The 27,534-nt window shown below is 40.0% G+C and overlaps 1 protein-coding gene across 4 annotated transcripts in view; it reads left to right on the top strand.

Moving 5' to 3' along the window:
* STX6 (syntaxin 6) overlaps positions 1-27,534 on the top strand; it is a 53,224-nt gene that overhangs the window by 12,366 nt on the left and 13,324 nt on the right. For all 4 annotated transcript variants that reach the window (XR_005361976.1, XM_038542197.1, XM_038542198.1 and 1 more), the window contains exons 2-6: positions 9,178-9,347; positions 12,086-12,180; positions 20,280-20,342; positions 23,696-23,821; positions 25,051-25,157. Coding sequence is in view for 3 of the 4 variants with exons in the window: in XM_038542197.1 (XP_038398125.1) it covers positions 9,178-9,347; positions 12,086-12,180; positions 20,280-20,342; positions 23,696-23,821; positions 25,051-25,157 (561 nt within the window). In the remaining variant the exon portion in view is untranslated. The remainder of the gene's footprint in view (positions 1-9,177; positions 9,348-12,085; positions 12,181-20,279; positions 20,343-23,695; positions 23,822-25,050; positions 25,158-27,534) is intronic.

Genomic DNA, 27,534 nt, shown 5'->3' with positions numbered 1-27,534 from the left:
GAAAATTCTGGTTACCATTAATATTTGGCTTAAAAAAGGATTTGTGACACATGGTGTTTTCTACTCTCCTTTCATGCCTTCTTTTCCAGGCTAGCCCTAAGCTGTAGTGCAGTTGGGAAATGTTTTAACTTTGAGGGACCCCACGAGCTACTTGCTAAAATAGGATTCCTTGACACACTGCAGGTTTGGGCTTTTCTAGATTTGAACCATTGCTGATAGTTCCCACCTTTGTAATTCCTTGAAACATTTGTCTTAGAAATGGAAAATAATAAAGAATGAGTAATTTTTTTTAAAAAAGAAAGTTGCAAAATAATGACTGCTTTGCCTTTCTTATATCTGGGCCACTAACTGAAAACTAAAGATGAAACCTCTTTAGTGGTTTGGGAGATTGGGAGTGGACTAAGCCAGGTCAGTGGCCAAGGCTGTGGGATGTTGAATATTATTCTGGGATTGCTTTGTGGCGTTTTTCTGATTCCTGCCATTTCTTTGATGTCTTCTTCATAACATGCTTGATTTCACTCTGTGCTGTTAGAACTGGACCCATCCATGTGCCACCCTCCCCCTCACATCTGATTATCAGTGTCTTAGGAGTTGTGGTTATGAACTATGAAAGTGTGGTCCTTGGATCTCAAGGGGTTCTCGACCCTTTCACAGAGGAGCCCTTAGCTTAAAACACTTTTCATAATAACTCAGATGTTTACTTTTTCACCGTGCTGACATTTATACCAATGATGCAGAAAGCTGTGGCAGGTAAAACTACCGGTGCCTTAGTCTAGGTCAGGGTAGTGGCACCAAACTGTACTGGTAGTCACTGTGCTCCTCCTTCGCAGTGAAAAAGGGAAAAAAAGTCATATTTCCTTAAAACTGTTCTTCATGGGATGCCTGGGTGGCTCAGCAGTTAAAGCATTTGCCTTTGGTGCAGGGTGTGATCCTGGAGTCCTGGGATCGAGTCCCATATCAGGCTCCCTCCATGGAGCCTGCTTCTCTCTCTGCCTGTGTCTCTGCCTCTCTTTCTCTCTGTGTCTCTCATGAATAAATAAAGTCTTTAAAAAACAAAAACTGGGGCAGCCCAGGTGGCTCAGCGGTTTAGCACCGTCTTCGGCCCAGGTGGTGGTCCTGGAGACCCAGGATTGAGTCCCATGTCAGGCACCCTGCATGAAGCCTGCTTCTCCCTTTGCCTGTGTCTCTACCTCTCTCTGTGTGTCTCTCATGAATAAATAAATGAAATAAAAAAAAAAAAACCCCACAAAAACTGTTCTTCATGAAACAGTAAAAATTATTAATCATATCATATCTTGATTCTCAAAGATACTTTCAGTTTTATTAAGTTATAATTTACCTGCAATAAGATTGACCCTAATTTTTAGCGTACAGTTCTTCAAAATTCGACAAATGGATACAGTCGTGCGTAACCACCACCTCCATGAATAACATATAGGACAGATCCATCCCCCCTAAAAGTTTCTCTATGTCCCTCTGTAACCAAACTAACATGAATTTGCTCCTTGGTGAGTCACAGATAAAAACTATACCAGGTGATGTCATGAGCACTAGGTGTTATATACAACTGATGAATCACTGAACTCTACCTCTGAAACTGATGATACACTATATTATATGTTAATGAATTGAATTTAAATAAAATAAAATGAAAAAAAAATATGACACCAGGCAAGTTGTCGCACAGAGGAAACTATTTGCAGCAAATAAGGGGATCACGGGGAATAACTTCCAAAGCTGTGACACCTGGAGCAAGCATGGGTGGGTTCCTTTTATTTAGGATTAGGATGAATGTTTAAAAAGGGAGCCTTGTCATCCTATGTAGAGGTGGGTGGAAGGCCAAGCATGTGCCTTAAGGAAACGTGCCCCTGCGTACACTGTATGTTGTGTAAATGAGGCTTGTGCTCCCCCTTGGGTAGAGATTTTAAGTTACAGTGAAGTAAGGGTAGTTGCCGGTTAGTCTAGAGGTCCCTCCATGGTCCATCTGTGTGGGCTTGAGTGAGGGGTTATGCTTAAACTGGTCTGGGTGGTCTGGGCTGTGGGGAGGGTCTTGTCAGGTGAGTCACTATTTCTTGAGGGGTGGTAGTTTTCAGTTTTTGGTGATTATGACTAAAGCTACTCTAAGAATTTGCAGGTGGTTGTGTGAACATAAGTTTTTATGTCACCTAGAAGTGAGATTGTTGGGTCATATGGTAAGCATATGTTTAAGAAAGAGCTACATTATTTTCCAAAGTGGCTGTACCATTTTGCATTGCCACTGGAAATGCATGGGAGTTCCACTTAGTCCGCCATCTGGACAGTACTTTGGCATCGTCAGTTGTTTGTTTTAAGCCATTTTAAGTTTGTGGTAGTATCTCATTGTGGATTTAATTTGCATTTTTTCTGATAACTAATGGTAATGAACATCTTGTGTGCTTAGCTGTCACCTGTATGTCATCTTTGGTGAAGCGACTGTTCACATCTTTTGCCCGTTTCCTCCCCCCCCCATTTCTTAATTGGATTTGTTTTCTTGTTAAGTTTTGAGAGTTTTAAAAAAATTATATTCTAGATAAAAGACACTGATCAGTTATTTAATTCATAAATATTTTCTCCCAGCCTTAATACACATTTTACTATTCTGCATGACAAGATGAGAGTATGCCAAAGCATTTTTGCTATATTGTGAAATAAGATGGCTGTCTCCGAGAAAAGCAATTTGTGATTGAGTTGCTAGCTGAAATAGCTCTTTTTTTTTCTCCACAGATTCTCATTTTTTTTTAAATTTTTTAATTTATTTATGATAGTCACACAGGGAGAGAGAGGCAGAGACATAGGCAGAGGGAGAAGCAGGCTCCATGCACCGGGAGCCTGACGTGGGATTCAATCCTGGGTCTCCAGGATCGCGCCCTGGGCCAAAGGCAGGCGCCAAACCGCTGCGCCACCCAGGGATCCCAGATTCTCATTTTTACTTGAAAGAATGCCTGGCAAACTGGTTATTGAGACTTACATATGTTCTCAAATTTCAACATTATCTAAAAAGTAGTTGAGATATTTTCTCAAAAATGAATAAAGTGATCCTGTCACTTAATGGAAAACAATTGACAATTGTTTCCAATTTTGGCTGGTGATAAAATTAGAACTTTTTTAAAAAATAGAATTTTGGAAAGCTTCTAAGAACTGCTATCATCTTATAGGTTCTCAATAGTTAAGGTTTTTTTTTTGGGGGGGGGGGCAGAAGTTTATTAAGTAGAGATACAGAGAAAGCTCTCAGAAGTGAGAGGGGTCCCAACAGGGTTGCCCAATAGTTAAGTTTTTCTGATGAGCTTGGTGGAGATATTATATGATTTTGGATATTGTGTAGTGAAAACGGCATTTGCGAGACCTGTGTGATACTGAGTTAACTAATACTTTCCAGATGACCAGACCAGTACATGTGATAAAGTCAAACATGGGTAGGTAAAAGACCCATTCAAAATACCAGGTAGGGCAATGGATTATAATGCATGAAGGGTTCAAAAAGTCTCTGATACAGTTTCATGTTCCACATTGCAACTAAGGTGGCGCAGCGGTTTGGCACCTGCCTTTGGCCCAGGGCGCGATCCTGGAGACCCGGGATCGAATCCCACATCAGGCTCCCGGTGCATGGAGCCTGCTTCTCCCTCTGCCTGTGTCTCTGCCTCTCTCTCTCTCTCTCTGTGACTATCATAAATAAATTTAAAAAAATTAAAAAAAAAAAAAAAAGAAACTGCCACTTTGTTGAGTTTTGGTATAGCGCCAAAAAGGAATATCCACAATTATCTAAAAAGGCTATTAAAACACTCCTCTGTTTTCCATCTGTCTATATGAGGCTGGATTTCCCTCATATATTTCAACAAAACAGGTCAACAGACTGAACATAGAAGGAGATATGAGAATCCGCTGTCTTCTGTTAAACCAGATATTAAAGAGATCTGCAAACGTGAAAAACTATATTTTTTTTGTTTTAGAAATTTGTGTTTTTTGCAAAAACATTAACACGTAGCAGCCTCATTATATTTGATTACTTGATCAATACTTTTTTTTAAATGCCTGTTTGAGTTTCTAATATGGTAAATGGCGATAGATAAGTAGCCCACATCAATCTAAGTTCTTTGGGGTCTTCATTAATTTTGAAGGGTCCAAAGGAGCCCTGAGATCAAACAAAGGTATGGATTGCTACTTAAGAGAATTTAATTCCAGCATCATGGCTGTGTTCTGGTGGTGGAGCATGTGGTATGCCCTGGCCTGAGGCTTCTTTGGTTTAAGGCTTCTAGTTCTCAAAAAGGAATTTATATTTACCTTACAGAATTGCTTATTCTTAAATTTTTCAAGATGAGATATCATTATAGATACCTCTAACTCTCTTCCACTCTTACAAATAAACCAAGTACCTCGTACTATGGGAAGATATGTACCTCTTTCTCCACCAAATCAACCAGAAACCTTACTAGAAAGTAAAAACACTTCATGCTTCCCCTTTTTCTGTTAAATAGTTTCTCATTAGCACTGAAAGTATAAGGCTGAGATGGGAGGAACAATGAGAGGACTCTGCTAACCCACAAACCAGGTGTTGAAGAGACCTCCTGGAGAGATGTCACTGTTGGCCACATAGCTCAATGAGATATTAAGCCTGGCCCAAAAGCTGTATTCTCTATTTAACACTCAAATTTTAGCTCTCATGAGTATTCTTAAACTGAAATATTCTTGGAGGGCACCTTTCTTCATCTTGTTACTGCTTTATCTTTTGGTACTTAAACTGTCAGAGGGAATAGGATGCATGCAGTTTCTGTCTTAAAGCTATAGGCAGCAAACACCTCAAGTGAACACCCAGAACTGGTTTAGAAATCATTGAAGGATCAAAGCAGATCTCTTAGTTTAGGTGCATGAAGATTATCTTTGTACACAAGAGACCATACGGTTACAAAATGATTCCTTTTTGGCTTTTATATGCAGTAGTATTCAATTATAACATTTAAATTGTGGCTATAGACCCATTGTTAGAAGGCCAGATTTTTTTTTTTCTTTTCTGTGTCTATCTTTATTTGCATTTTCAAAAAGTTACAGTGTCATTCTCACTACGCCAATATAGAATGCTACCTCAAGAGTGGTTGGTCTTTTTTTTTTTTTTTTAATCTCACTTTTATTTATTTCTTTTTCCGAGTTTTAATTTAAATTTCAGTTAATCTACAGTATAATACTAGTTTTAGGTATAGAATTGAATGATTCAACACTTCTATACATCACTGGGTGCTCATCAGGACAAGTGTCCTTCATCCCATCACCTGTTCAACCCAAATCTCTCCTCCCCCATCTCCCCACTGGTAACCATCAGTGTGTTCTCTACAGTTAAGAGTCTGCTTCTTGGTTTTCCTCTCTTCCCCATCAACCCATGTTCCTTTTTTTTGTTTCTTAAATTCCACATATGAATGAAATCATATAGTATTTGTCTTTTTCTAACTTTGCTTAGCGTAACACTCTCTAGCTCCATTCAAGTCAAATGACAGATTTCATTCTTTTTATGGTTGAGTAATATTCCTCTGTATGTGTATCTGTGTATCTTCTTTATCCATTCATCAGTTGATGGACACTTGGGCTTTTTCCATAATTTGGATATTGTTGATAATGCTGCTATAAAACATCAGGGTGCATGTAACCCTTCAAATTAGTATTTTTGTATCCTTTGGGTAAATACCTAGTAGTGTAATTGCTGGATTTTAGGGTAGTTGTATTTTTAACTTTTTTGAGGAACCTCCATACTGTTTCCAGATTGGCTGCACCAGTTTGCATTCCTGCCAACAGAGGATGAGGGTTCCCCTTTCTCCACATCCTCACCAACATCTATTGTTTCCTGTGTTGTTAATTTTAGCCATTTTGGCTGGTGTGAGGTGATATCTCCTTGTAATTTTGAGGTGTTTTCTTGATGATGAGTGATGTTGAGCATCTTTTCATGTGTCTGTTGGCCATCTGTATGTCTTCTCTGGAAAATGTCTATTCATGTCTTCTGCCCATTTCTTAACGGGATTATTTGTTTTTTGGGTATTGAGTTTGTTAAGTTCTTTATAGATTTTGGATACTAACCCTTTATCAGATATGTCACTTGCAAATATCTCCTCCCATTCTGAAGGTTGCTTTTTAGTTTTGTTAATTGTTTCCTTAGCTTTGCAGAAGCTTTTTATTTTGATAAAGTCCCAGTAGTTTGTTTTTGCTTCTCCTGCCTCAGGAGACATACCTAGTAAGAAGTTGCTATGGCCAATATCAAAGAGGTTGCTGCCTGTGTTCTCTAGGATTATGATGATTTTCTCTCTCACATTTAGGTCTTTTACTCATCTTGAATTTGTTTTTGTGTATAGTGTAAGAAAGTGGCCCAGTTTCATTCTTCTGCATGTTGCTGTCCAGTTTTCCCAACACCATTTGTGGAAGAGACTGTCTTTTTTCCCATTGGATATTCTTTCCTGCTTTGTCAGAGATTAGTTGACCATATACTTGTGGGTCCATTCTGGGTTTTCTATTCTGTTCCATTGATCTCTGTGTCTATTTTTGTGCCAGTATCATATTTTTTCTGTTGATAGCTACAGCTTTGTAATATAGCTTGAAGTCCAGAATTGTGAGGCCTCTGGCTTTGTTTTTCTTTTTTCTTTTAAAGATTTTACTTATTTATTCATGAGGGTCACAGAGAGAGGCAGAGACTTAGGCAGAGGGAGAAGCAGGCTCCCTATAGGGAGCCCTATGTGTGTGTGTGGTGGGGGGGTTGGGGGGGGGGGGAATTGATCCCAGGACCCCGGCCTGGATCACTTGAGACAAAGGCAGATACTCAAGGACTGAGCAACACCCAGGTGCCCCTGTTTTGCTTTTTCAAGATTGCTTTGGCTATGTGGGCTCTTTTGTGGTTCCATATACATTTTAGGATTGTTTGTTCTATCTGAAAAATACTGTTGGTAGTTTGTTAGGGATACCACTTAATGTGTAGGTTGCTTTGGGTAGTATAGACATTTTGGCAATATTTGTTCTCCCAAGCCTTGAGAATGGAAATGGAGAAAATTTTTAAAGCCTTGTGGCTATATCTAATTTGAAAGCATTCTCAATCATACCATTTAATGGCCTAGTTTAATTTTTCTAAGCCAGAAACACACTCATTTGCTATATGTATGTTGTATACCTATATATGTTTAAAGCTATAATATTAGAAAATCTTCTAGTGAGATTTTGGATTTAAAAATGTCTCAGATTAAAGACAAGCTGCTGAATGGGAAAAAATATTTACAAATGACATATCTGATAAAGGGTTAGTGTCCAAAATATATAAAAGATTGATACAGCTCAACACCCCCCAAAAACCAATTAAAAATGAGCAGAAGACATGAGCAGGCGTTTCTCCAAAGAAGACATATGGATGGCCAAGGGACACATGAAAAGATGTTCAACATCACTCATCATCAGGGAAATGCAAATCAAAACTACAATGAGATATTACCTCACACCTGTCAGAATGGCTAAAACCAAAAACGCAAGAAACAAGTGTTAGCGAGGATGCAAAGAAATATGAACCCTCATGCACTGCTGGTGGGAGTGCAAATTGGTGTAGCCACTGTGGAAAACAGTATAGCAGTTCCTCAAAAATAGGACTACCCAACCACCCAGGAATTGCACTACTAGATATTTACTAAAAAAATACAAATACAGTAATTTAAAGGGTTACATGTACCCTTATGTTTATTGTAGCATTATTTACAATAACCAAGATACAGAAGCAGCCCAAGTATCCATTGATAGATGAATGGGTAAAGAAGATGTGGTGTGTATATACACATACACACACACACACACAATGAAACATGATGTAGCCAAAAAAGAAATGAAATCTTGCCATTTGGAGAACAACATGGATAGAGCTAGAGGATATAATGCTAAGTGAAATAAGTCAGTGAGAGAAAGACAAATACCATACGATTTCACTCATATGTGGAATTTACGAAACAAATGGGCAGCAGAGAAAAAGACAAATCAAGAAACAGACTCATTGACTATGGAGAACAAACTGATGGTCACCAGAGGGGAGGTAGATGGGGGGATGGGTGAAAAAGGTGATGGGGATTAGGAGTATACTTACCATGATGAGCACGGAGTAATGTATGAAATTTTTGAATCACTGTATTGTATACCTGAAACTCACCTAATACTGTATGTTAACTATACTGGAATTAAAAAAAAATTAAGTCTCAGATTAAAATACTTCCCTTCTGATAAAGAAGATGTGCTTTATGTATACAATGGAATATTACTCAGCCATTAGAAATGACAAATACCCACCATTTGCTTCGATGTGGATGGAACTGGAGGGTATTATGCTGAGTGAAATAAGTCAATCAGAGAAGGACAAACATTATATGGTCTCATTTATTTGAATATAAATAATAGTGAAAGGGAATAGAGGGGAAGGGAGAAGAAATGGGTAGGAAATATCAGAAAGGGAGACAGAATATGGAAGACTCCTAACTCTGGGAAACGAACTAGGAGTGGTGGAAGGGGAGGAGGGCGGGAGGTGGGGGTGACTGGGTGGCGGGCACTGAGGGGGGCACTTGACAGGATGAGCACTGGGTGTTATTCTGTATGTTGGCAAATTGAACACCAATAAAAAATAAATTTATTATTAAAAAATAATAATAAAATAAAATACTTCCCTTCTGAAAGACTAGCTACGTAAGTAACCCTTCTTCTACCCTTTTCACCCACACCACCCCTCGCTCCCCAAGAAAAGGAAAGCTGTGTTAGGATTTGTTCATATGAATATAAATTACTATCACACCAAATGGCAGCATATGTTAATGTTAATGTGGCACTTCAGTTAATTTGTAGGATTGCTTCTTATGTGACTTTTTAAGTATAGTCTGTTGAGAGAAAAATTAAATTTTGTCCTTCCGAAATAAATTTGAAATAGCTACTTAAATAATGACTATTTTATTCCAAGATCAGTTTAGAATATAATACAGTTATTTTTAAAGGGTTGAACTTTGATATTTGTCCGGGAGGAGCTTTCTCTAAAGCTCAGAAAACACTTTTGGGAATGGTAGTTGCTGAATATGGTATATGATCATAAGTGTTAACTTACGTCAGGCAGTAGTTAACTTGTTCATGGAACATGTTGTCTGTGATTTCTGTCCTTTCCCTTCACCTTGATTACAGAGAGGTACAGAAAGCAGTCAACACTGCCCAGGGATTATTTCAGAGATGGACAGAGCTCCTCCAAGATCCCTCTACAGCAACGAGGGAAGAAATCGACTGGACCACCAATGAGCTGAGAAACAATCTCCGGAGTATAGAATGGGATTTGGAGGACCTTGATGAGACCATCAATATCCTTTTCTATGGTGCCTATGCCTTTGGGGTAAACAGAACAAGTTTACAAGTGAACAAGTTTTTCTCAAGATGTCTCAAGTACATCAATTAGATATTTCCTTTTATAATTGATTGATGTTGCTCTTATTTGTATCATGCCACACTTGGAATAATTGCCTAGTAAACGAAGGCATAGGGGCCACATTCATCTATGGTGTGTGATAAATCCGGCACTGTAAGACATTATATAGTGCAGTGGTTATAAGCTCGGACCCTGAAGTCAGACTGTGTGTTCAAGTCCTGGCGACACCAGTTACTGACTGTATGACTCTGGGCACGTTGCTCTCTGCTTCAGTTTCCTCCTTGGTAGAAAGTTAGGGTAATCGTAGTACCTGTCTCATAGGGTTGTTGCAAGGTTAGCAGGTAAGTGTGGTGCCTGCTACACAGTGAGCTTCTGTGAGTGTCAGCAGTCATTATTACATAGACGTGAATACAGACCAGTGTCCTACCTTGTTAATTAGGAACCAAAAGAAAATCCTTTTGTGGACTTTTTTCCTGTTCAAGAAGTGATGTTACAATGCCACTGTCCATCAGAGAGGCATTTTGTATCATGAAACTGCACTTAGTAAAAGTAGATCTGTTACGTTAAGTCATGCTGTTGGTGTTCACTATGTCCACTGACCTAACTGATGAACCAGAGAACCATAGCATTTTTCTTCAGGTGGAAAAATTCCAGTTAATCACAAATTTTGAAGATCTGCCAGTTGCATATTCTCAATTCTCTCTTGTTCTCTCTATAAGTGCAATCTAGGAAACCAGCTTTTCAGGTTCATATAGAGTTGATGTGTGGAGGGCATAATCTTTATATTTCTGTTAATCATAGTGATCCTAGATGCTTTTTAAATTATTTAAAAAGTAGGTTGTTAAAAATTAGTGGAGCAAAATGAGAGGGTAGAATCAGAAGCACAGGTACAGGGAGATACTTGAGATGGAGGGAAGAGAAGAAAATTGGGGACACAGAAAATTGTGAGAGAAAAGGGGCAGCAGTGTTAGCAGATCCATGCACACCTTGGAGATAGTGCGAGTTTGGCTACAGACCATAGCAGTAAAGTTGAGTATCGTGGTAAAGCAATTCAAGTGAATTTTTTGGGTTTCCTGGTGCATATTAAAAGTTGTGTCAACACTATACTGTAGTTTGTTAAGTGCAATAGTATTTCATCCAAAAAGTGTGTTTATATATATATATATATATATATATATATATATATATATATATATATATATATATCTTAATTTAAAAATACTTTATTACTGGGGCACTTGGCTGGCTTAGTCAGTAGGTAGAGCATGTGACTCTTGATCTTGGTGTTATAAGCTCAAGCCCCACGTTGGGTGTAGAGATTACTTAAAATCTTTAAAAAAAAATACTTCATTGCTAAAAAATTCCTAGTCATCATCTAAGCTTTCAGTGAGTCACAATCAATCAGATCACCATAACAACTACAATAATGAAAAAGCTTGAAATACTGAGAGAATTACCAAAATGTCACACAGGGGCATGAAGTGAGCGAATGCTATTGGAAAAATGACACCGATAGACTTGTTCGACACAAGGTTGCCAGAAGCCTTCGATTTGTAAAAAACAAAACAAAACAAACCAGTGTCTGCTAAGCGCAGTAAAACGAAGTACAATAAAATGAGATATGCCTGTGTATTCATCATTCATTCAGCAAATAATCATTGCGTGTACCACAGGCTAGATATTTTGTTAGATACTGAGATTGGATTTTTTTTTTTTAAGATTTTATTTATTCATGTGACACAGAGAGAGCCAGAGACCTAGGCAGACGGAGATGCAGGCTCCCCATGGGAGTCCGATGCAAGACTCGATCCCAGGTCCCCAGGATCACCATCTAAGCCGAAAGCAGACAGTCAACCACTGAGCCACCCAGGTGTCCCTGAGATTGGATTAAGGCAAAACAGTATACCAGCCCTCACAGACCAGATGGTGGGGAGTGGCGAGGAGCTCAAAGGACAGGGGAACAGACATTGATCAAATAACGCTATATATTTAGCAGACTATAAGAGAAAAGACCAGAGAGCCATGCGAGTATCTGACAGGGGGCGGCAGGACCAGACTGGGAGTGAGGAGATTAGGAGAATGTTGAAAGAAAAATTGAATTTTGTCCTTCTCAGATAAACTTGATATAGCTACTTAAATAATGACTTCAGTTTGTACATTTGGGGATTAAGAGTACCCTTATCATAATGAGCACTGAATAATGTGTGAGATTGTTGAATCATTGTGTTGTACGCCAGAAGAAGCCTCAGCCTCTGGATTAATAAGCAGGGTTAGCTTCTTGACATGAGTAGAGTGGTTTGGAATAGCAGATGAAAAAGGCATGCGAAGCTGTCCTGGGAAAGGTAGTCTATAGTCAGAAAAGAGTAGCTACCAAATGCTGGCAGGTGTCTGGGAGAGTGTAATTCAGCTGTAGTCAGCCAGCCATGGATTCCTAGTGAACTCAGCAGAGGCTGTGTTTCCTAACCCAGTGGGTCTTCTCCATTTGGAGGCACAGAGATCCTCATAGTGGTGGGAGGAGAAGGTTTGAGAATGATGTGTGGCAAGTTGACTATGTCTTAAGAAAACATTTAAGCTGGATACTGTTGCTTGCCTCTGAGAGATTTTGTGGTTTAACATGATGTTGTTGTTAGGCTTCTAATGATAAAATTGCTTTCCCTTGACTTTTTGACCCACGCATAGTTGAAGCAAACCCTAGAAAATTCAACCTCGATGCGACTGAATTGAGTATAAGAAAAACCTTCATCACAAGTACTCGGCAGGTTGTCAGGGTAAGAAATATGATCTAATGTGTTATTTGTGCAAGACATAGCTACTCTTCTCAGAACTTTTTCTTAATTGTAAACTAGTAGGTTTAACTCTGAAACTGCTTTTTAGTATGAATGAAATGCCAATATCCCTCACAGTTTCTCTGATTCAAATAAAGAAACTTGTTTTTAGTATTGTCAGGCTTATTTCTTAGAGCAAAAATGAGAGTAGATGACTGGCTTTGGGGAGGTTACTTTCCTTGGCTGTCCTTCCTCCAAACCAGTGATCTCTTTGCCTTGTTACTTCTTGGTATACTGTATTTTTGGACAAAAGGAAGAATTACTATTGTAGAAACCATTTGGTTTCTTGATTGATTGGTAATCACTTTACATTGTGAAGAGTGACTCTTACCGGGTTTGGATAGCGGCCTCTTCCACCATCTGAATTGTTTCTGGAACTTTTGCAACCCATGTTACTGACATTTCCATATACAACTGCTTGACAGCCTTTCGGGAGCTGTCCAGAGCAAGCATCCATCAGAATGTAAAATCCAACTGAACAAGTCTTTAGTTGCAAATTATAGAGCTAATAACCTATTGTTTAAAAAAATAAAAAAACCTAAGAGAAAATATAATTTAAGTCAAATCTCGTCTCCTTGAGATATGTTTGTATTTTGAAACTATATGGCTAAGCCATTTGATTAGCATAACTAGATGTAAGAGAACCAGCTGTCTTTAACATATGTACTAGAAAGCAGCTTCCTTGAATAAAGAAACTTGGGATCATACCAGCGCTAACATATGGCTTTTTAGGAGTCATCTTAGGCAGGAACCTTAGTATGTGTTTGCCAAAGACTTTATGTCATGTGATTTCCTTTTGAAATTATTTCAAATGGTAGGTTATCACTGAACTTTAACTAATTCTTGTTTCTTCTTTTATTCATTAGTTGCCTTTCTATATACATATATCTAAATTATTGTTAAATAAGCCCACACTTTAATGGGCCAGTAACCTTTTTGGACCTAGGTACATCATCTCTATACACTGAGCATTTGGGTTAGACACTCCTAATTGCTTGCCAGTTCAGAATGCTATTCTGATAAGAAAGCCCCTTATTCTAATAAGATATATTCCCAATTATTTTATAAATATAGTTTGCTTTTTAAATTTTTTGTAATAGATTTTCTGAAAGATACTTTTTTTTTTTTTTAAGATTTATTTATTTATTCATGAGAGAGAGAGAAAGAGGCAGAGACATAGGCAGAGGGAGAAGCAGGCTCCCTACAGGGGGCCCGATGTGGGACTCTATCCTGGATCCTGGGATCACACCCTCAGCCAAAGGCAGATGCTCAACCACTGGGCCACCCAGGCATCCCACGAAACACACTAATGTAGAGGCTGGTATTTAAGTGGCACCTTGCAGTGAAGCATATATTCCTGAATTCAGTCATTGTATTTGTTCCTTTTGCAAGATAGTACTTTGCAAATTGAAATTCAGAGGTAAATGTATTATAAGTTAAGTTGGTATAATTAGAAGTAGAAACCAAAGTTCATTTTCTAATACTTGAAAAGGTTTTTTCAAGTACATTCTTTGAAAGAAATATTTTAAATCCAGTCCATCTTTCATAGTGTTGTAGTCCTTTTAGAGTTGAAGTCTTCTAAATCATAGTTAACTATATATATATATATTTTTCATACTTAACTGTATAATCCAACTGAGCATTATACAGTTTTTAATCATTCTTGTTTTAATTATGACCCCTTTGGGGGAAGCTGTTCTTGTTTGCTGGTTATAGGTTAACAGTACCTAACTGAGCTTTTGCTGATCTTGTTTTAATAAATTCTAATTGAAACTCTGTAAAAAGAGAAGGAGGTAGTAATGATGCTAACTTGATTTTCTTTTTAAAGCACCATGTGTTGATTGAATATTATTGCAGTTAGCTAAGCAGCCTTCATATACAGAGATCTCTGGGTTCTAGTTGGAGGAGCTAGAGTGGGATCAGAAAGTGAGCAGATTGGGGAAAGGAGACTTAAGACCAAGCTCCGATTTTGGGATTTGTGTATCACAAGATTATGGAGTTTACATAACCATTAACCATTGTTAACCATTATCAGGAGGTTTTCATTTAGTTGCTCCAAAAAGAATACATTTTGATCCACAATTGATGCCAGTTGTGCTTTCTCCTTCTTAGGCAGGAGAGTCAGCGATACATTGTACATTTGTGTGTATGTGGTTGTTTTCTCTGAAGAATTACGTCTTGTTTTTCTTTTCAATGAACATTCATTGGTTTTGCTTTTATTTTTTTTTAAAGATTTATTTATTTATTTATTCATGATAGACATAGAGAGAGAGAGAGAGAGAGAGGCAGAGACACAGGAGGAGGGAAAAGCAGGCTCCATGCCAGGAGCCCGACATGGGACTCGATCCCGGGACTCCAGGATCAGGCCCTGGGCCAAAGACAGGCGTTAAACCGCTGAGCCACCCAGGGATCCTTGGTTTTGCTTTTAGAAGCCTCCCTTGTTTCAAGAGTCTTGTTTATGTATGTTTCCCCAAATGTCTTTTAAGGTTGTACCATTTGTCCTAGGTTTGTCCTAAGTTTTGCTCGCAGTTTTTACTGAAGAAAGGAAAATATACTTTTTTTTGTGTGTTAATATAGCCTTTGATATTTTTTTTAATTTTTATTTATTTATGATAGTCACACACACAGAGAGAGAGAGGGGTGGGGGGCAGAGACATAGGCAGAGGGAGAAGCAGACTCCATGCACCGGGAGCCCAACGTGGGATTCGATCCCGGGTCTCCAGGATCGTGCCCTGGGCCAAAGGCAGGTGCCAAACCGCTGCGCCACCCAGGGATCCCAGCCTTTGATATTTTTGAAGTAATCATTTTTACATTTTGGAGTTACCTACTCATCAGTGATTTACATTTGCAGTTTTTCTGTTGTGAAAATATGTACCAGAAGTGATCTCATTTTAACCTAGTAGAGGAAGGTTTTGCAGTGTATGACAAGAGGGACACAGGGAATGAACTGCTAGGGAACCTAAGTTCTAGGCTCATCTGTGACCTTAATAAATTTCATCATGGCAAGTCACTTAGCCTCTCTAGGCTTGACATATTATCAACTAAATGTTCCTCACAGACATTCTCTAACTTTAACTTTTTAAAGGCAAGGAGAACTATACACCCCCCTGGGGAGGAAAAAAAACTTGTTCCAACCCAAGAATTGTTTATGTTTCATCATAAGACAGATATGATTAACTAAAAAGGGTGAGGTGTGTGCGGTCTGAGCACAGAGGACATTGGCACATGAGACTTCTGAGTGGGAAGTACTGGGATATATAGTTGTCCCATTCAGTGATTTCAGAGGACACTCTGAAATGAGAACAAGAGTGTAAATAACGGATATTTATTGTTCTTTTGGCAGATGAACCAAATTATATTGGTGCTAGGTGTTTCTTGTCTGCCGGTTCTAAACTTCACGTGTTAGAGAGAAAATAATTGATTATGGTTTTGGCCTGATGGATTATGATAGAATACCCTTATTAAACTGGTCAGTAACTTAGCTTAAAATTCCAAACCCTAATAAGAAGTAATCTGTTGTGTGGTATCTCACAGCTTTTAACCTATGTAGAAAAAATGCCATCCTGTGGAAGTGAAAGCTGGGCACCTTACCTGCTGCTGTGGCCACACACAGGATGAATACTGCACAGCAATTGGAGAAGTCACAGCCATCAGGGCTAACTGCCCCCTGCCCACACACACACACATATTTTATTAAGCAGAAACTTTAAAAACTGGAAGTTTTAAAATATATATTTCCTTAAAGTAATACATGTTCATTAAAGAAAATTAGAAGAAAGTCATAAGAGGAAAAAAAAGGAAAAGAAACCAAAGCTCAAAATAATAAACACAGAACTTTGTTATATTTTCTCATTTTCGTAACGCATAATAGTTGTATTTTTAGAGTGATCATACTGTTAAGCAATCATAAGCATTTTTATTTTTTTAAATTAAAGGAAATCCATACCTGTTTTTAAAATGCAAATAATTTTGCCATATGAGAAAGGTGAAAATGCTCCCTCATTCTGTAATTCCCCACTCCCTAGAAATAATCACTGTTAACAGTTTTACATGTTTTCTCTAGCCATTGTATGACCCTGAAATAGACCCTTAAAAGAAATGGCATATTAGTCTGGGTTTAATCTGAGTTACTACTCTCTTGTTTGGACATAGTGCTTATTTCTATATTTCTTTCATATTATAAATAACCTTGCAGTGTACATCTTTGCTTTTTTTGGTGGGGCATATATTTTACTTTACATTAACACTTTTTTTTTTTTTTTAAGATTTTATTTATCTATTCATGAGACAGACAGAGAGAGAGAGAGGCAGAGACACAGGCGGAGGGAGAAGCAGGCTCCATGCAGGAAGCCCGATGAGGGACTCAATCCTAGGACTCCAGGATCACACCCTGAGCTGAAGATGGCACTAAACCGCTGAGCCACCCAGGGATCCCAACATTTTTTTTTTAAGATTTTGTTTTTAAGTAATCTCCACATGCAACGTGGGACTCTAATTCACAACCCTACAATCAAGAGTTGCATGCTCTACCAACTGAGCCAGCCAGGCGCCCTCTTTATATTGTTTTCTTTTTCTTTTTTTTTTTTTTCTTAAAATAAATCCTAGTAGTGGACTTGATAGGTCAAGGCCATGAATATTTGATACAAATATCAAGGCTCTTGATACAAAACATCAAGTTTTTTCAGAGTCCAGTTTACCTTCCAGCCATTGTTCCAGAACAGTAGTGTTTTGTTGTTGTTTTTTACATTTTTATTGAGGTATAACAATAGAGGAAAGTGCACGCATCCCAAGTATACAGCTTTAAGAGTTTGTAAACTGATCATAGCCATGGAAACAGCACCCAGAAGCATTCCAGTACATTCCTAGTACCCCGTAGAAGGTTCCTTGTGCTCCTTTACATTCTATATTTCCCTGTTCACTGTCCTGACTTCTAACAGCAAAAACACATCCTACAGATGAAGTTCAAAGTTTAATTGAACTTCAGTTACTTTTTCCATACACGTGTTGATATTTTCATTATGCAAGTAATGTTCGTTGTCTTGAAAAAGACTATTATAAAATATATTAAATGCATTTTTAAAGCATATATTATCCAAATCTATGAACATTTCAGATATTTGCTCTGTATAGTTAATAATATATATAGGATTGTACTATTATTATTATTTGAATATCTGAATATCATCTTAAGCTCTAATTGATAATTAGGAGCCCACAGGCCAGGAAATAATTAGGTGACAGTCTCACTTTAAGGCTTCTAGAATCTAGACCAGAGCAACTGAAACTTCAGAATTCATAAGACTCACCTGGGCACTTGTTAGCTGTACCTTAGAGTCTGCCTGAGTAGGTCTGGGTGGGGTCCAGGGACCTGCATTTTTTTTTTTTTTTTTAAGATTTTATTTGAGAGAGCATGCAAGCACAAGTGGGGGGGTGGAGGTGAGGGAGAGAGTGAATCTCAAGCAGACTCCATGCTGAGCGTGGAGCCCAACTCAGGGATCAGCCTCATAGCCCTGAGATCATGACCTGTGCTGAAATCAAGAGTCAGACAGTTAACTAACTGAGCCACCCGGGTACCTGAGGGATCTGCATTTTTAACACCCATCTCAGGTGACTGACTCAAGTAAATCTCACACATTTAAGAAATATGGCTTCTGTCACTGAATTCCCTTTGTTTTAAATATACCAATATCTTGTCTTTATTTTTATGGTGAATATTTTCTTTTACTAAGTGTATTTTTCTCAGTTTCTATGGATGGGCTTTTATTTTTTGTCTCTTAAGGTTTGTCAACAGATGAAATAGGTGGAGAATCCTAGAATTTCTGGGTCAGCTGCACCCTAGATGGAGCACCCCTCAGATGTGCTACCTACCCTGTGTCATTACCAAGGGCTCATGTATCCTCTTGCTGAAGGCCCCCAACTGTGAGGAGCTTGCTCCTTCTGGATGCACCCTTTCTTATCTGGGGCAACACTGCTGCATCGTGACAAGTTTTAATAAAATGATCTCTTTACTTTTGCCCTGCCTAAGTAACACTTTTTTTCTACAGAAAAACCAAAATCTAGATCATGAACCAGAACACTCTATGGCCCTGCTTAAAATATTTTTAAGGCCTTCTTCCCATTGCTTTTGCACAGAGGCCTACAATCTATGTAAGAATGGTTTTATGTTTTTTAAAGGATAGTTAGAAAACCCACACACAACAAAGAGCATATGACAGGGTCTGAATGTTCACTGTCTACTCCTTTACAAACAAAGTTTGCCCACCTGCCTCAGGATAAAATCTCAGTGGCCTGAAGGTCCTGCATGTGGGACCAAGCTTCTCTTCTGTCCCCGACCCCGAACATGCAGTTGGCTCCTTCAGCCACCCTAACCTGCCTTCTCTAGAGCTAAGGGTACCTTTGTATTTTCTGTTCCTTTTGCCCAGAATTCTCAGCCTTTAGCTCTTCTGGTGGTTGGCTCATTCTTACCCTTTAGATCTCAATTCCAGTGTTACCTCCCATCCTTCTGAAGTGATGTCCATCACCCATTCAATTCCAGCCCTTTTTGTTCCCTTCCTTCCCAACACAGTGATTACCCTTAGATGTGTCTGTGGGATTGCTGTTTGCCTCTTCTCCACTGCAGTATCCACTCCACGTGGGCAGGAGCTTTGCCTGTATTACTCTCTGCTCCAGGTGGGCGCATATTAGGCTTGAGTAAGCATTTGCCAAACATAAAAATGGGTGCTTAGAAAGTTGAAGCAAGGTGATTATTATTCTGACATACCATGGTAGGAATTAGGAAAACTGTGGAATGTCTGATTTGCTGTTCGCATGTCATGGGTCTTGGAAGAAGCCTCTAGGAGCTGAATACCTCAACATTTGCATTTATATAATAGCCTACTTGCCAACAGAAAATTGTATCAAGTATTTTGGCAACTTTTTTTTTTTTTAAAGAAAATTTGTATTACAGTAATCATGTATTCATTTCAAATCATTTGAACGTCTACTGGGTTGTGTTTTCTTAAAAATATTTCAATTTTTTTTTTAAGATTTTATTTATTTATTCATGAGAATACACAGAGAGGAGAGAGAGAGAGAGAGAGGCAGAGACACAGGCAGAGGAAGAAGCAGGCTCCATGCAGGGAGCCCAACGTGAGACTCGATCCCGGGTCTCCAGGATCACACCCTGGGCTGAAGTCGGTGCTAAACCACTGAGCCACCCGGGCTACCCGGGTTGTGGTTTTAAATATAAGAAAAAAGGGTTGTATTTAATAAAGTATTTTGCTTTAGGTTGAGTAATGGGTCCGTCAGTTTTTCTTTCCATATAAACTTATTTTTGCTGCTGCTCTGGAAATTCACTCTTGTGTTAGAAATACTCTAGACTGGTGGTGCCTGGCTGGCTCAGTTAGTAGTACATGTGACTTTTGATCTTGGGGTGGTGAGTTTGAGCCCTGCATTGGGTATAGATTATGAAAGGAAGGTAGGAGAGTCTATACTGCACATGAATCCAATTCAGAAATCAAATAAATAAAATAGAATACTAGAAAGTATTCCCTGGTGCTTAATGGTAAATATACTTGATCCTACAGTGTGTGGTTTTTTTCACATGTGTTCTGTTTGCAGATGCTAGCCCTTGAGCACAGGCTTCTGTGTTTGTGCCCCAGGATTGCCATTTACTGACCGTGTGACCTTAAGAAAGGATCTTAGCCTTTTTAGATCTCAGTCTTCTTACCTATAAAATGCAAATAATACAGCTTCACAGGGTCATTATGAAAACTCAGTAATAATGTGTGTAACCATACCATGGTGTTCCCAGCCTGTGGTAGGTAACCAGGAAGTATCAGTTCTCTTCCTCTTTCTTCCTGTTTGAATTTAATGTCCATGTTACTCCTTTTTAAGGGAACGGGAGTCTTTTATTTGCTTTATTTTTGAGACTTACAAGCTAAAGAATGCTGTCTCTTTGTTTTAAAAAAAATTCACAGTAATGTATGTATTTTGCTAGCATGTAAAATGTTAATCATGATTTTGTTTTCATGTGTTTTTTGGTCTTCTACTCATCTCATTAGGACATGAAGGATCAGATGTCAGCTTCATCTGTGCAGGCATTAGCTGAACGAAAAAACAGACAGGTGAGTAAACACCTGAACGCACAGTATCAATCAAAGAAAATCACATGGTTAGGTATTTGGAATTAAAAAATGCTGACGTCTGTGTATAGTGTGTTCAGGCAGAAGGCCTGTATGTGCTGAGCCTGGAGTGAGGCCGGCAGGTGTTGCAAAAGTCTGATCCCTTTGCCCCAGCCCTGTCCTCTGTCTCTCCCTTGCTCACGCCCTCTATTTCTCTGGTCAGGGCTCCCATAGCACCCTCTGCTTATCCCTGTAGCCCATATACACAGCCATTCACTCTGCACGTGTTGCACACATTCTGTGTGCCAGGCTCTGGTAAGTGCTATAATTGCTTCCTCTCTTCTTTTTTTCTCTGCTGGACCCCAAGCTCCTTGAAAGTGAGGAGCAGTCGTGTCGGGCTGTTTTTAAATCTCCAGCTGTTGTTACATTGCCCATAGAACTTAACTAGACATTTAATGGGTGAAATTTTATGTAAAGATATGAGAGGAACCTTACATGTGTGTTAGATCAAATATTTCATTGTTGTAAGTATTTTTTTGAGATGAGGTCCAGTTTTTATTAGTTGTTACAGATAAATTATGAAACCTGATTTCAGAAATGCAAGTACACATGATGACATATCAAAAATAAAAGCTGCAAGAGACTAGTCCTTGATTTTTAAGTATCTTTTTTTAAAAGATTTATTTATTTCACAGGGGAGGGGGGCACGTGTGTACACATGCTACTGGGGAGAGAAGTAGAGGGAGAGAATCTGAAGCAGACTCCCTGCTGAGCAGAGAACCTAACACAGGACTTGATTACAGGACCTGTGAGATCATGACCTGAGCTAAAACCAAGAGTCAAATATTCACTTGACTGAGCCACCCATGTGCCCCTTAAGTATCTTTTTAAAATTAGACAGTTTGGATAGAAATTCCTTTCTAACAGATAAAATCCTTTTAAAAATATATAATAGTCACCTAAAATTTAGATTTAACTTCAATTCTTTTCAGACTTTATAAAGTTACCGATAGTCCATTTAGTAGACTGTTAATTCAAGGAACAGCTTATCATTTTTAACTAGGAATTGGTAAATCCTTACTTTAGACCTGTGGGTGTTTGTTGACCCATTAAATTTGAAAACAAGTATTATAAGAGTTCAGAGAAAGGGAAGGGGTTCTCCAGATACCATTTCACCTAATTTTCCTGTTTCCTCTCCCTGCATTTTATTCTTCCAGTTATTGTTGTGGTTTCTTCTTCCTGTCTCCCTCCCTTCCTCTTGCCAGTGATGCTAGGAAAAGCCAGGCGCTAACCCGGCTCATCTGGCATGAACCCTTGAAAGAAGATAAGGGCATGGCCATGGCTGGTAGAGTTCCCTTTTGTCCTCACTGGAGCTTACAGAAGTTGAGTGACCGTACCCAGAGCAGTTGTGACAGTGAGATAAGGAACACTTGGCCTCCATTACTCTGAACTTGAATTGTTTTATTCTCTACTACTATTCTTTACTCTATTACATAGTAGTAGTAAAAGTGGAACTCGCTTAAATGTGTACTTAGACATTGCCTTTCCATGTATGGCTTGGAATTTTGTTTTTGGTGTTGAGTAAAATGTCACAGAGTCACAAATTTTCAGGGAACGGCAGGGCCAGTTTTCTCTAAGCACTCCAGCAGGCAGCCTGCCTCACTGCTTCATGCCAGGACCTCCTGCTCTGGCACCTGCGCACAGGCTGGTCTTCCGGTGCTCTGGGCCCTCTCCATCTTCGTTCCCATGAAAGTAGATTCCTGGAAGGCAGACTGATGAAATCGAATCTGCTTCACAATAAAGCATATAGCTAACTTAACGGCATGACATATGTCCACCTAAGTGTAGACCAGAAAAAAACAGACCCGATGGTGACCCCAGGAGCATACAAGGCTGGCGGAGACTCCAGTTCTCTGTCGGTAGCCTCATGATGTGCTATATATAAACTTTTTCTGACCTTGAAAAAACTGTCACTTGGCCTCAGTGTCCTCCATAGATTCTTAGAGTCTTTGCCTTAGAATGAGCAGGCTCTTTTAAACTTCACAGCCCTGAGATTAGGTTGAGTAGAGCCATGTACAAAAGGCCTTGGGTCTACGTTATACCAAAGACAGTCCCCATCCAGCCTCTTGACTGGACTGAGGAGGCCTTGGGCTGCTGGCAGCTCTCGTGACGTCCTGATCCTCTTCTCAGAACTCCCTCAGAACTTAGGCTCTGCGTCTTGAGCTTCCCTGAGCCCCATTCCTGAAGTGTGGCTGTTTGAAGTCAGTCACCTCCGAAATCAGGTGAGGAGGTCTGTGTCTGTTTGGAGGGGCTTTCAAAGGCCTTTTCAGACAGAGAACCAAGTAATCAGGCTTTAAACAGTTCTGGAGATAAAAAATACCCGGTAAAAAGATTGGCAGTTCCACAAGGAAAGGATCTGAGCCAGCACAGCATCTTTTGGTTCTTTGTGCAGGGCTAGTATGAGCAGTAACTTTGACCAACTAGTCAGACAGGCTCGTGGGGCTCCCAGTCAGAGCCCACTATGAGAATGAGCTCTCATATTTCTGGCCAGCTTCTTCATGGAGGGCAGACTTATCCCTTTTCCAGACTTATCCTGTTCTGGCTACAAACTTCCTTGAATTCATATTGGGAAACCTGACCCTAGCGAAGAGCTCTGACTTCAGCACCAGTGCTTGCCTGGGCTGTCAGGGTCAGGCGCTCATTTGTGACCATGCCTGCTTGTGAAATAACCACCCCCCCCCCCCACGCCAGCTCCTGCTTGGGAAGCCTGTAGCCTTTTAGTTCAGCTGAAGGGCACTGGCATCTATTCATGGGTAAAATTGAACAGACATTGGTGGTTCTTGTGCCTTCTGTGCATGAGGGGCTGTGATTTAGCTTGTCATTCCAGGCAGCTCTCTCTGCCTCCTTCCGAAGAAACCCAAAACTTTCTTGGCTCATACTTGAATAAAAAGGACTCTAGATCCTGTGGAATGAGATTAGAACCTATGGATCTCTGATGAACTTCCAATGGTGGTAGGAAGAGCTGGCCTGAAGAGACCAAGTGCTTTTAGATTGTAAAGCAGTATACAGATGGGCGTTTGTTGACTTAGAGTTGACCTTTATTTGTATTTTCATGGGACAAAGCCCATTTCTGAGTCCCATCGGGAGAGCTTAGAGGCAGCGGGTGCCCTTCCTGGCATTCCTGAAATTGTGCCACGCAGGCACCAACCTACACCACTGGACAAAAGGCTGACCCGGTGGAAAAATGCATTGTGAGCAACATGTGAACTCTTTCTGTCACGGTGGTGGAGCTTTTCAGATAGTAATGGCTTGTTTCCCCTGACCCGGCTGCCCCCCACCCTGTTCTGCTCTCACAGGCACTGCTAGGGGACAGCGGTGGCCAGAACTGGAGCACGGGGACAACAGACAAATACGGGCGCCTCGATCGTGAGCTCCAGCTAGCTAACTCCCATTTCATTGAGGAGCAGCAGGCACAGCAACAGGTACCTGAGAAGCTGCTGGCTGAGGGTGGGGGTCAGGGCACCTCCCTCTGTTCTTCTGCCAGCCAGGGACTAGAGCCTGTCCTGTGGCTGCCTGTGTCTCCATGTGCAACGATTGTGTATACGAAGGGCTTTTAAGACCTCCTTCAGAGCACGACCTTTTCAAGAGAACCAAGCTTGATTAGCTCTCTTAGGAAAAGCAAACCAGACATCCAAAACTGACAGACAAGGCCATTGATTTAAAAAAAAAAAAAAACACACACACACACAAACCCCAGCAACCTCTTCCCCCACCTCCACTCAGTTTTTTGTTCATTTCAACAAAACACTTTCAGAAAGATCGAGTCCTTGTTTTTTTGTTGAAAATTATTGTTGGTTCTATTATATGTAAAAATGATTGCTTTGGTGGAGGTTACAGGGTAGAAGGAAAATGAGATTGATTATGTTTACATCGTTACTTTAGATATGTTATATTTTAAAAAGGAGGCTAATAATAATGTTTCTAAGGATTTGAAGATTATCTATCCATTGAACCTATTGCTTCTTAAATACTATGTTTTACGTATACATGTAGGTTTGTATGTTCTTTTTCCATTGGCCTACCGGTTTAACTACTTGTCTACTTAAATTGCTATTAATCAAGCAAACTTTTTTTTTAATGTAAAAAATGAAGAGGCTACAACACAATTAGAAGTAATTATTTATCACTCGGTAGTTGTCCTTGAGGCAGCCTACTGCCACAGGGCCTCCTCTAGTTTGTCCTTGAGGAGGAAGGAAAGGACTCCTGTATGCAGTTTTCCCACATTCACAGATTTGCTGGCCTCTCTCTTATAGTCAGGCCATGGCAGTCTGTTGTGGATTGAGACCTTGACCCTGGCGGTGGGCTTCCTCTTCCTCAACATCCCATGTCTCAGTGGCCACAGCACAGGTGCTTTTGACCCTGCTCTGTTCCCTCATTGGACTTGAGTCAACCAGAGTAAATCGCTCTTGGTGGTTTCCAGGCCTGCTGACTGTTCACAAGTTGGATCAGCAGAAAGTATCAGTAGCTTGACAACCCAGCCTTTTGAGCAGCGTGTTCTCAGAGGCGATGGTCTGGTCCTTCGATTTCTGGGCTTTGCTTCTGAATGAGAATTGTCCCAAGTTGGCAAGGAAGCTAGCAGCTGCTAGAGTACTGGGCTTGGAACCAGGTAAGATGGATTTTAATTGCTTATTTCCCATTTCTCTGGCACCAGTTGATCGTGGAACAGCAGGATGAGCAGTTGGAGCTGGTCTCTGGCAGCATTGGGGTGCTGAAGAACATGTCCCAGCGCATCGGAGGGGAGCTGGAGGAACAGGCAGTGTGAGTATTGACACGCCCCTCTCGCTGCAGTGAAATTGAGGGGCAAAGCCATCTCACGGGACCCCTAAAAAGCCTGACAGTTACATGGCTAGTAAAACCAAAAGCTGTTTCACTTCTATAGCTGCATCTTTATTCTGTCTTACAGACTAGTCTCTCTGCAAAGAAGCAAATTTATCAGATAAAATTTTCAACAGGGTTTGGGCAAAAAGTTACTATCATGATTATTTTACCCCCTGCAAAAACAGATACAGATTCCTCTAAGCGGATTCTCAGAGTGTTGTGATGAATGGGACTATGAGACAGATATGGCTGTGTAACCTCCCTGGAGAGGATAGGACATGAGCTGACTTCACTCTATCATCCCATGACTCTCCCACTCCATCGAACAGAACTTCTGGCTCTGCATCTTAAATTTTAACTTAATGGAAAAAAGTTTATAAATGTAGCTTCAATTAATAAAAAAAAATCTTCTCTCTCAAAAAGTAAAAACAAAGCAAATGAAAACATAACTGGGTTTATTTGGTTTTCCTTCAGCGCAGTCTCCTTTTGTGCTCAGAAGTAGACACACCAAAAGCATCATTCTTAAATGCTTTCACTTCATAAATTTCTTTCTGAAAAAATAAGAGCATCCTGTAGGGTATTTCAGAACCTCTCCTATCTCAGTGTTGAATTCAGCCTTCTACATTCATTCTTCATAAATTCAGACTGGGTGTTTGTTCTGTTAGGAGGTGCTGGGTATCCATAGAGGACCAAACAGAACAGTCCCTGCCATCAGAGAGTTTACCATATACCGCTTTGAACAGACATTCTACAAATGGTGCAAGTCATTAAGAGATGACAGAGAAATAAGGAGGAAGAGCATGGTGCCTTGAGAGCCCTCACCCAGCTCAGGCTGCATACCTGACTTAGCCCAGGTCGTCCCTGAGAAGTTGTGTTGAACTGGAATCTGAAGGATGTGTGGAAAGTGGCCCAGGAGAGGGGTGCAAGCAAGGAGAGGGTCAACCAGGAGTTAGAGTGAGAGAGAGTGCATGGGACAGAATGGTCTGGTGTGTATAGAACATGTGGGTAGAAAGGAGAGGGTCGCAGAAGTCAAGATAGGGAGACTGAGAACAGAGCAGGGAGGTCTTAGAAGCCCGTTAAGGGGTTAGGATTTTCCCACCTGAGGGGGATAAGAAACATGAAGATTATGTTGGGAGTAATGCCACGGACGGGTTTATGTTCTGGGCAGACCCATCTAGCTGCGGCTTAGGTAACGAACAGTAGTGTAGCAAGACTGGAGGCAGGGGCACCTGGGGGGACACTGGAAGAGTAGTAGTCTAGGCATGCGTGTTCATTTTCTGTCTAAAATGCATTCTTCCATACTCTGGTTTCTCTTCAGATTGTATAAATCTTTCACCATTTAAAATGCATTCTTCTCCTAAAATTCCATTTGCAGAGGGAAAAGGACTAATTGCCTGAACTCCTTGGGGTTCGGTAGATGACAGAGAAGCCTGGCCGACTTCAGTTAAAGATGGTGACTTGACCACACCGAACACACCTGTCTCACCTCTTCCTAGAGCCCACTAGAGCATGAGCAGAGGGATTTTTTTTAAACTGGTTTAAACCTGTGGTGATATAGAACATGAAATAAAGAACAATAACCATAACATTTTAGGTCTTAGAAAGTAGGGAAATCAATGGCTACTGATTCAACAGTCCATAGAAAGCCAAATCCTCCACCAGCTGTGGGGGGGAACACTCACCGTGATAGTGTGAGCCCCACGGAGCGCACTCATCACATTGTGACACACTCATACTGGAAGCAAGGGGGAAGAGAAGTGGGATGGTTACAGAGATGGGGAAGAAGTGGGGCAGAGCTAAGCCCTACCTTCTGCATGTAGCACCTGTAGGACAGGATTCTGGTGTAAGCATGTTACTTTGACGCAGGGAGAAAGCACCCAAGGAATAGTGGGAGGGGTTGGCAGCAGGTGTCTGAGGGGACAAGAAACAGTTGGGTTTTTTTTCTTATAAAAAACCTTAACACGCTATTTAGCTCTTTAAACTGTGTATAACTTTGGTAAAAATAATAATAATTATTATTATTATTATTATAATTAAATTAAAATACCTGGGCGTTGGACTTTGACCTATGTTCTCCACTACTGGTAGCCACTGGCAACTGTGACCATTGAATACATAAAATGTGGTCATCCGGAACTGAGTGAGATGTGCCCTGAGTCTAAATGCAGATTTTGAAGACTTCTATGAAAAGAAATGTAAAGTAGTTTGTGAGTGATTTTTCTTATATTAATTACATTTTGGAATGATAATATTTGGGATATATTAGGCCAAATAAAACAGATTATTAAAATTCATTTCAAAAAAATAATAAAATAAA

This window comes from Canis lupus, chromosome 7 (genome assembly GCF_011100685.1).
Source record: "Canis lupus familiaris isolate Mischka breed German Shepherd chromosome 7, alternate assembly UU_Cfam_GSD_1.0, whole genome shotgun sequence".
Lineage (NCBI taxonomy): Eukaryota > Metazoa > Chordata > Mammalia > Carnivora > Canidae > Canis > Canis lupus.
The sequence above is the reverse complement of the archived record's forward strand: the minus strand, read 5'-3'. Positions and strand labels throughout refer to the sequence as shown.